The sequence below is a fragment of the Emys orbicularis genome, chromosome 13 (genome assembly GCF_028017835.1).
Source record: "Emys orbicularis isolate rEmyOrb1 chromosome 13, rEmyOrb1.hap1, whole genome shotgun sequence".
Classification (NCBI taxonomy): domain Eukaryota; kingdom Metazoa; phylum Chordata; order Testudines; family Emydidae; genus Emys; species Emys orbicularis.
In genome coordinates, this window is record NC_088695.1 from 26,340,860 (window position 1) to 26,350,887 (window position 10,028).

A 10,028-nucleotide genomic window follows, 5' to 3' on the forward strand; every position below is an offset into this window, starting at 1 on the left:
GTGGCCCAGGATCTTCCAGCTTTGCCCTTCTCTCTAGACCTGTTTCCCAACTCCACTCTGACCTCTGTACTTCTCCCACCCTACTCATTTCACACATGAACTGAATCTCCCCTTGACCATGCTCTCACCACATAGGTCCCTCTCTCACCCCTTTTAAGCCTGGTAGCTGAGTCCCAGTCCAACAGGCTTCCTGAGGGCACTGTATCAGACTGAGGCCCCCACTAATGAACACAGGAGACTGGTCAGAGGGAGCAGCTGCCTCCATAGCCGAGCTGTGAATCGCTGACAACTTGGACTCCAATCCCCCTTCTGCATGCTTCCTCCATTAGCCCTGGTTACCAGCAGGGGCTGGGGTCGAATGGAAATGAACAGAGAGGAGGAAAGCTGGAGTCCACCTTGTCAGAGACCCCCAATCTGTCACTCTGCTCCAGAGACGGCTGCCCCCTGCAGCATCAGAAAACAGAAACCGCTGGTCCATCTGAGCAGTCTTTTCATCTTTCCTTGGTGTAGCTCAGTTAGGATCTCCTGAATGACATAAAGAGCTCTGCGTGTTGTATTTGAAATTGAAAAAGTGGACTACGTTTGAGATGTTGTTAATGTGTGAGCACGTGTATGAAGTCTGTGGGTTCTGTAGTTGTTTAGCTAGAGGAAAGTGGAAATATTCTCAAAAGGGAGAAGTTTTCACTATTTCCAATGCAAAAGTTAGTAAATATTTTTCTTTGAAAAACTTACATGGGAAATTCAATTGTCCTTTGAAGAGTCACTTTGCCAAATTCAATCATTTACTGTGAAACTCCAGAATTTTAGCCCTGCTTTAAGTATAAATCTCAATGAAATCTTAACTTTAGGCCCTCTAAGGGCCAGATCCTGATCTCATTTACCCTGGTTTTACACCAATGTGATTTGGAAGTGACTCACAATTTACACTGGTGTGGTAGAGCTCAGAACAAAGCATTTAGGTAAGGTTATAGCTAACTAATATTCTTGTATATTATGAAGCAGTGAACATGCAAATGAGTTAAACTGGCATATCAACAAAGAAATGAAGAGAGTCTCTGTGAGATCATCACAGACCAGGCTTGTTCATGACTACACTGGACAGTGGTAGGAAAACACTCCTCATATGAGGACAGCTGCTGCTATCTGGCACGACTGTGCAGAGCAAGACATATTGCCAACACATATAGCACCTTCAATCCAAGGAGCTCAAAGTGTGTTATACATAGTAAGTAGTACAGTAAGCCTCCACAGACCACTGTGAAGTAGGTAAGGACAACTAAACTCTCAACTAAAATGCTACTAGCCCTGGGGTGGAACACAAACAGCTGTGTAACAGTGACCAACACCATTATATAACAATTTAAGAAAGGAAGTGAAAATTGAAACTATTGGTGGAGTTTGTCAGCAGAGTGCAATTACTTTGGATGGAACATGGCCAGGATACCAGGGCTAATAGCCTCTCTCTCACAGAAAAATGCCCCGGGCTACTTAATGACCACAGATGGCCATAAGACTTTGGATTTGCATCTCATCAGCAAAATAGTGCCTCCAGCAGCACTGTTCCCTAGCAGCATTCTGGAGTAGTATGTGTGTGCTGAGTCAGAGAGAGCACTGCCACCTACTGTATCAGCAACACTACTTCCTGCAGTACCTACCTTTTCCTTGGAATACACCTGTCAAAATATTAACCCACCAGATCCCTACCTAGCTCAGGAGAGCCAAAAGGAACACAGCACAAGGTGGCATGGCTGAAGGAAGTGACAGATGTCTAGAAAAGATACTCAAAGCAACTGAAAAACAGTGTCCCTCCACAGAAGAGCAACTAAGTACAAGAGATAAACCAAGAGGAGGAGGAGGAGGAGAAAGGGAATAGGAGACTTTCCAAGGAACTTCAGGGTTATGAAAACTGCATGAATTACACTTTGGCCCAGATCCACAAAGGTATTTAGGCTCCTTACCTCCACTGAAACCAATGGAGGTTAGGAGCCTAAATACCTTTGTGGATCTGGACCTAAGCACATACCTGATTGAATGTTCAGAAGACAGGTGTCTATACTATGCTCGTACAGTAGACCTGCTAGGGCATAATAGTAACTGTGCATGCAAAATATGCAGCTCCATGACTCAGAAGGTATTTGCATGGATGAACATATGTTTGCACAAATATCTGCTTGGATATTTTGTGTACACAACATAGGGGTGTGAAAATAGGACCTATCATGGCAAAGAAAACTAGGCTTATTCAAAAGAAAACTCTTTCTTATGCTGCCATGATAGCTAAGAGAAGATTCAAAAGTCACCCAGAATTAGAAAAGATATTTTTAAAGGCTTCTGGTCTTCAAAGGGTCAGAGATCAATTAGTAGTTAAGAACTTGAGGAGTCCAGTATACCAGAGGAAACATCATGATTGGAAACCAAAGCTGAACTTGAATCCATTGTTATCTGGTGATCAGCTATTAGCAGTAGAGAATGGTAATTAGAAAGCAGGTAATTTATGAACTAAATTGGATTCAAAGGCTTATATAGCAGTCAAGAACAGGAGAAACAGCACATTCAAAGCCCTCATACAGGTTTATCACTGAAGAAAACAAAGTGGCATCAGGGTTATGAATAATACTGGAGTCAGGAACTTGGCCTTTGAGGATGACTACAGAAAATGATGCTACATCTGGGAGAAGTTCAGGAAGGGAGGCTGCAGTTAACCAACTTCCACTATGGAAGCAGAGCCCGATTCTTCAAAATGCAGCAGCAGAGGAGAAACCATGGCAAACAGTAGTCATTGGACTGTGCAAACTGTGACCAGAGATTGTGGGTGGCTGTTTAAAGTCTCCTGGATGCAGAATGAAAAACTACTCATACATGGACACATGCACAAACACACATATATGGGGCCTGATTCTGATTTCAAGTGGTTTTTTTTTTTGTTTTTTTTTTTTTACACAACACTTAATTCCACTGACTTTCCTGGAGATCAAAATTAGGCCTAAAGCTTCATTTCATCTATTACTGTGCAAGTGTGAGAGAGGAAAGTTATATTTACTAAGGTGAAATGTAACAGGGTTCACATTGAGTGACAAACTTTACCTTTCTTTGCTAGTTAAGCAGTGATTTCTGGTTGATGTACCATTTTCTTTAGAAAAAGGATGGGATACTGAAACCATAATGTTCCTTTAAGGTGGGGCTTTGGAGTGAGCAGCTGGGAATAGGCAATTCTGAATAGGCAGTTGGAGAATGAGAGGACTGGACTAAGTGTAGCGAGGGCAGTAGGACCCTTTGGAGAAGAAGGGAACCAGGCACCATCAGTGAGAAACAGTTAGTAGGAAGCAGGACAGAGTGTGCATAAGAGACAGTCGGGTGAGTCAGATAAATGAGACACAGCAGAGGAGAATGTGGGATGAGCAGAGCATAAAAAGAACTCAGCGGAAAGAGGAAGAAAAGAGCAGAAGTGACAGAGAAATAAAATCAGCTGGAAAATCCACCTTAAAAGATGTGTGTTCTTAACTCTCTTTCACTGCTCCGGGGAGGTGCCTGGCTTGACGTGCTGCTCTCCTGATGTTGACTAAAGAAACATATACAAAACCTGTGTCCTTCAACTGTCAGGGTACAGATAACTGGACATTGGATCTGAACCAGTCCTGGCTTGGGTTTTGCAAAACCAACCCTGTGAATACTTTTACCCATCTCACCTATTGATTAGCTACACGCCTTGAAAAATCCATCTGCCTACGCACTAGTGGTTTCCCTGACAAGCGTGGAGGCTTAAGCCATCAAGCAGGATGTAAGAATTAGGAGAATTCTCTAACCCATCATTTACTCATGAAGAAAACCTTCCAAATGTGAACCAACTCTGATATGATACAGTGCAATCTTCCTGAATCTGCAGACAGAAAGCTCCAGTGCCTCTGATGTTGCTCAGAGCTTTGCCTCAAAGCAGACGAGTTAAATTGACAAGAGAGTGGTTCATTTCACTGCGGTTACTGCTGCTGCTACTTGGGACAGCAATGAGCAGCTATAAAAACAGCCACTGGATTTATCAATGGAAAGGAGGATGTAAAAACCAGAGGTGGGGAGAGGTAGAGTAGCAGAAACATCTCTCCTCTTCCCTCCTCGTACCAGCCAAGATGACATGGAAGATGGGTAGAGTAGTGGCAACCCTATGCTCTCCCAGTAGCAGCAGGCTCTTGAGTTACTATTCAATGTGTGCAGCTAGAATGGAATAGAGCTTCAAATTTATCAGACATGTAGTAGCCAGAGGTGGATATGAAAGATGGAGCCTCCAAGCAGGATGCAGGGCTAGCACCCTGGTAGAGTCCAAGCAGTCTCCCTTTTTCTCAGCAGTTGGGGGAGGCAGGGAGAGCAGATCTGAGCTTCTTATCAAGGTATGGACCTTGCTGGTACCCCAGTGCAACCATAACCACCCTTGTCTTTCTTATCCGGCTCTGGCTAGTGGAGGAGGTGCTTTAGTCCTCAGGATACCAGTCTGGTAAATTTCTCAGATCTGGCCACAGAAATATAAAGAGTTTTCGCACTGTCCCTGAAGCAATGAGTGGAGCAGTTACTTCTGCTGAACGCTAAATAGGAGTCATGGGGCAATACTACTAGTACTGAATTATTTATGTACTGCAACATGGGGATTTGGGGTCATGACTCCCAGAAGAGGAGTTTCTGGGTCATCCATATATGCTCCAGAAACAGATTCTGGCTTTTAAAAACAACAACTGAGCTTCCTATTTTGTTGTCATCAAGGATTCTGTAACTGGCTCTCTTCATTTAAATGAAGACACGGCCATATGTAATTTAAAAATGCCCATGCAGAAAGAAATTGCCATCATCCCTGCACATGTGTTTGCAGGGAAATCCAAGAGAAAACACTGGTTAGACAAAAATGTTAGAAATCAGCAGCAGTTTATATCTAGAGCACACCATGCATTAGTGATGACTGCATAACTCCAGAGTGGTGAGGTGAGACCAAGCCACGAGTCAGTTGTTCATGGTTAGGTAGAAAGATTTTTTAAAAATTCTAAAAGTCAACTCATTTGAAATAGTCCAACTGCTTCCACAGTTTTGGGTGTATTTTAGCTTCTGCTTATCCAGACATGTTATTTTTACAAATCAACCATAATATTGTCATTGTGCTTGCTTATTTGAAAACCACAGAGGCACCACTAATTACTTTACAGGTATCATCCTGGGGTCTTAAAAGAAAACCAAGATCAAATTTTCAGTTGTGAGATGCACATGCATATAGCCCAATGAAGAGTCAGCCACTTGTTTCCTATGGTAGTGATGCATGCATAAACCAGCCATTCTATCCAAAGCCACACATGAGCCCGTTAGCTACGGAAAAGCTTCTTCTAAATGGGCTAATGCTGCTGCTGCTGGAAAAGATAGCTGCGAACTTTCTCAGTTCTCACATGGCATCTGCACACTGCTCTGTTAAACCACCCTCTGTAGCTTTTCATTGCAAATTGTATTTTAGGGTTTGATCCTGCTCCTGTTGAAGTCAATGGGAATCTTGTCATTGACTTCAGTGGGGCAGAATTGGGCCCATCTTGAGCTATTTCTGGGAATGTTCTGATTTCTGTTTAAACTGTCATTCACCTCACTTGGAAGATTTTGGTGGGATGCACACCCTAATATTTAATGTAAACTGACATCTGTCCAGTGCATTATTCCAGATGTTAAACACAACTCAGATTGACATGGCCCCAAATGTATGTATATACCTGACTACACTGTTTTTTCCTCACTATTCCCATCATTCAGCTGTAGTTCTCAGGGACAAAAGGTGCACAGTTCTATTCTATAAATTTACATTATGTTTAGGATGCAAACAGCAAAATTCCATAGACCATGCATCCCCCTATCAGTTGGAGATATGCTTCATAATATTTAAACCTGTGTGCCATGTTGATCAAATTTAGGTTAAACATCTATGAGAGGTATAATCTTTATCAGCTACCACATTATAATAATAAAAGTCAAACAGTTCTTTAAAATGCACTGGAAATCAAGCTTTTCAAGCACTCAATCTGCCATTCATACCCCTCATCCACACGCAGGTGATTCATTTTTACCAGTACTTATCTAAATAAAGCAAAGGAAGCATCAAAGGAATGGAAATGACAAGAATAACTTAGACAAGTCTAGCAACACTGCCTATTATTCCAATGGGTACAGGAGTACACAAGCAAAAATAACGTCCGGGGAAGCGTTGGATTTCAAAACACCTCCAGTTTGTGGGAAGATAGACCATTATTGGGGCCCAAGTCCACATCCCCTAAAGTGAAGGGGACTCATTAATGGGAGTTGGATCATGCCCTACACTTATAAATTACAGATTGCTTTAGCTGGCATAAACGGGCATAGCTGTGCTGAAGCCAATGGAGCTATGCAATTTACTGCAGTTGATAATCTAGTCCTCCTAGAAACAAATATACAGTACAAGAATCTATTCCTGATGCAACTGCTTTTGGAACCCTGTATTGTACAGACACAAATGACCAAAGTTCAACAATTAGAACCAAAGGATCTGTGCTCAAATTCAGACACTGCAACTTACTTAATAATGCAAAGCTTTTCCTTTCAGCAGACAAGTTTTTGGTTGGGGGCTCCTCAGCAGGTGTGAATCAGGACTTCACTGGAGCTATAGCAATGGACGCCAGCTGAGAATTTGGATCTCAGAATTTATGTATGAGAGGCAGTTAGAGACAGAAGATATATTTTATTTTAAACTCCTATCAAATACAGAACTCCTCTTTGTGCCGCTTTACTTTTTTTTTTTCTCTGCGTAAGAAGCTAAAATTTCCACTCCCCAAACTATGTGGTTCACATTTTTATTTCAACGTTTAAAATGTGGTCAGGGTTTTTTGATAAACACAGTAAATGAATTTTTAATTAAGATGATTGAAATTAAGCATTATCTGCCAAAGACACTTGCTTCTTCCCATGAGAGTGTGTTCCAATGCATTTTTCAGAAGTAGTGTCCCATTGTTTTCAAGTTTATATTTGGGAACTCTAGGAACACGCAACGTTCCAGCACTAGACAACATTCTAAGGTACTAGCTCACCAGAAATTGAAATCAGCTAGGGACATTCCATAAGGAAAAGTGACATGGAAATCTGACCTTTATATTTCCAAATGGACTTATATTAAGCACCACCCCAACGTATTAAATTTGTCTCCTACAGTTTCTCTATTAAAAGCATTAAGCATGTCATATTTTAAAATAAAAATTACACTAAGATACCTCCCTAACATCCCCCCCCCACACACACACACACAGGACAGGACCTGTAGCTTGAGTTATTTGGAAAATACCCTGACATTGTTTGCCCCCACATGCTATTTTGGCATCTCTGTCATGGGCATTTGCTAAGAGGCAAAGTGGGAACAGGCCAGTTGTTGCTTTTGTAACTTCTCACTTTAATGTCCTGACAGTGTACCTGACAGCAGGCTCGGGACAGTGTAGGGGCCAAGGGGAGAATTTTTCAGTGGCCCAGCCAGAGAATTTGGGCTTAGTTGTTTGGAGCCTAGTGTACCCTAGAACGTGGGGGTGAGAAGGTGCAGAGAAAGGCACAGGGAGAGGGCCAGAGGGAGAGAAGACAGCTCTTCAAAGGTGGGAGCCGTGGAGAGACCTGCAGGGTGGAGAGGACAGGAGAGGCTGAGCCTGTGTGCAGGGGCCAGGGCACTGGACTTTGCAGCCAGGGGCCTGGCTGAGTAGTATGTGGGGGGAACTGTCCAGCAGCCCGGGTGCTGAATGACAAGCAGAGGGGAGTGGGATGAGTGGCAGCAGAGAAGAGAGTGCCCTAGGGTGCGGGGCTGTGGGTCCCTCGAAGGACGAAGAGTGCCCCACACCTGAGTGCGTTCATCTGCTGGGGCACATGGAAGGGTGGGAGGTGGGGAGTAGGAGGTCTCCCCCTCCCCATGGCTGTCTCACTGCCTCTCTCACCTGTGCATGTTCATTCACCAGAGAGGGCAGGGAGTCCTGGTGGGGGCAGGTGAGGGTGTGTGTATCAGTGGGAAGGGGGGAGGTGTCTCTGAGCTGCAGATGTTCAACCCCAGGGCAGGTTGGGGGGCTTAGGGTAAGTGTATCCCAGCTGGGGGGTATCCTGGAGGGGGCGAAGAGGAGAGGTTCCTTTGGCCTGGGGTCTCACCTCTGGTTGATCATCTCTGGGGTACGCTTTGTGGAGGGAGGGTTGGGGTGGGTTCCCCATATAGCTGGTGAGGGGGTTCTGAACTGTGGACGATCATCTCCAGGGTGAGGTTGTGGGAGGGGTGTCCTGGAGGGAGCAGGCTGTGTGTGTGAATTAGGGGTGTCCCAGAGGGGGGCATCCTGGAGGAGCCAGGCTGCGAGGGAGGGCGCTCCCCTGTGGATGTTCATCTCCCAGGGTGGACTCTGTGGGGAGCTACAGGGTGTCCTAGAGGGGGTGGACTGTGTTGGAGGTTGGGGGCTGTCCCAGAGGGGGGCTGGCTGTTTGGGGGGTTAGGGGAGTGTCCCATAAGGGTTTCACCTCTGGATGTTCATCACCCAGGGTGGGCTGTGTGGCACTGTCCTGGAGGGGCAGGTTGGGTATCCCAGATGGGATCTCACCTGTGGTGAGATGTTCATTTCCCAGGGTGGGCTGCATGGGTGCCAGAGGGTGTCCCGGAGGGATGTCCCAGCGTGGGAGGGGATGTCCCGGAGAGCTCTCAGCGGCAGATGTTCATCTCCGGGGGGCAGACTGTGTGGGGACTGGGGATATTCCATAGAAGGCAGGCTGGGGGGAGAAGGGGGCAGCGGGTGTCCCCGACAGGGCGGGAGGAGGGCTCTCCCCTGTGGATGGATATTCATCTCCCGGGGCGGGCTATGTGGGGACTGGGGGTGTCCTGGAGGGGGCGGGCTGCGGGGGGGATTGAGGGATGTCCCAGACGGAGCTCTCACCTGTGGATGTTCATCTCCCGGGGCGGGCGCCGCGCCTTGTCGTAGGCCACCTTGGCGAAGACGCCGGCCACCAGCACGAAGGCCACGGCGCCGCAGGAGATGTAGACCGTGGCGTTGGTGCTGTCCTTGGCCGGGTCGTACTTGTCGGGCTGGTTGCCGTCGGGCGGCGCGGGGCGCAGGCCGGGCGTGGTGATCCAGCCGGGGCTCTGGTAGTTGCGGCACTGGCCCTGGTCGAGCTTCTCGGCGCGCTTGTTGCAGCAGAAGCGGTAGTAGCAGGTGCCGCAGCAGTAGCGGAACCCGCTCTGGCTGTTGTTGCACTCGAACTCCTTGTCCCACTGCCCGCTCACGTCGTAGTAGCCCCAGCACGTCTCGTACGCCGGGCCCGGGGCCGTCCCGCCGCCGCCCCCGCTCACCGCCCCGGGCGCTGCCGCCGCCCTGGGCCCGGCCAGCGTCTGGTTCAGCTCCTTGGGCGGGCGGGGCGGCCGGCGGGCCGCGCCCTGCGTCCGGTTGCCCTTGGCCCGGGGGGGCCCGGCGGCGGGCGCGGCCAGCAGCAGGGCCAGCAGCTGCAGGGCCAGCAGCAGCAGCGGCAGGCGGCCCATGGCTGGGAGCTGGGCGGCGCGGGCCGGTCGGCGGGCGGAGCGGGCGGAGCGATCAGGGGCCCCGGCGCCGCCGCCCCATGGGGGGCCCCGGGCACAGCAGGTGCCGCCGCCCGTCCTCGGCGCTTCACGGGCGGGCGCCAGGCTCTGACGCCCCGCTCTGGAGAAGCCCCTTCATCCCGACAGGAAGCGAGAGGCGCTGACCGGAGCCCTGGCCGGCTGCTCCGCGGAGATCGGCGCGTCCAGTCCCGGCCGCTGCTCCTCGGGCCACGGGCTGGGGAGAGACGCAAGAGGGGGGTCAGAGACGGGGGGTCAGACCGGGGGAGGTGGAAAGTCAGAGCTTGGGGAGTGCGGGGGGCGGAGAGGGGATGGTCAGAGAGCGGGATCTGCGGGTCCGGGGGGGAGCTGGGGAGTTGGGGAGCCGGGGAGCCGGTTGAGGATCTGGGAAGCTACAAGGGGGAAAGAGGGCAGAGAACAGGAGCTGCACCACCGGGCACCCAGGGGATGA

At 48.5% G+C, this 10,028-nt stretch overlaps 1 protein-coding gene across 1 annotated transcript in view; it reads right to left on the reverse strand.

Moving 5' to 3' along the window:
- The window catches only part of SHISA6 (shisa family member 6), a 399,346-nt gene extending 389,823 nt beyond the window's left edge, over positions 1–9,523 (reverse strand). The window contains exon 1 of the mRNA XM_065415678.1: positions 8,925–9,523. Coding sequence (XP_065271750.1) covers positions 8,925–9,523 — 599 coding nt within the window. The remainder of the gene's footprint in view (positions 1–8,924) is intronic.
- Positions 9,524–10,028: the final 505 nt, after the last annotated feature.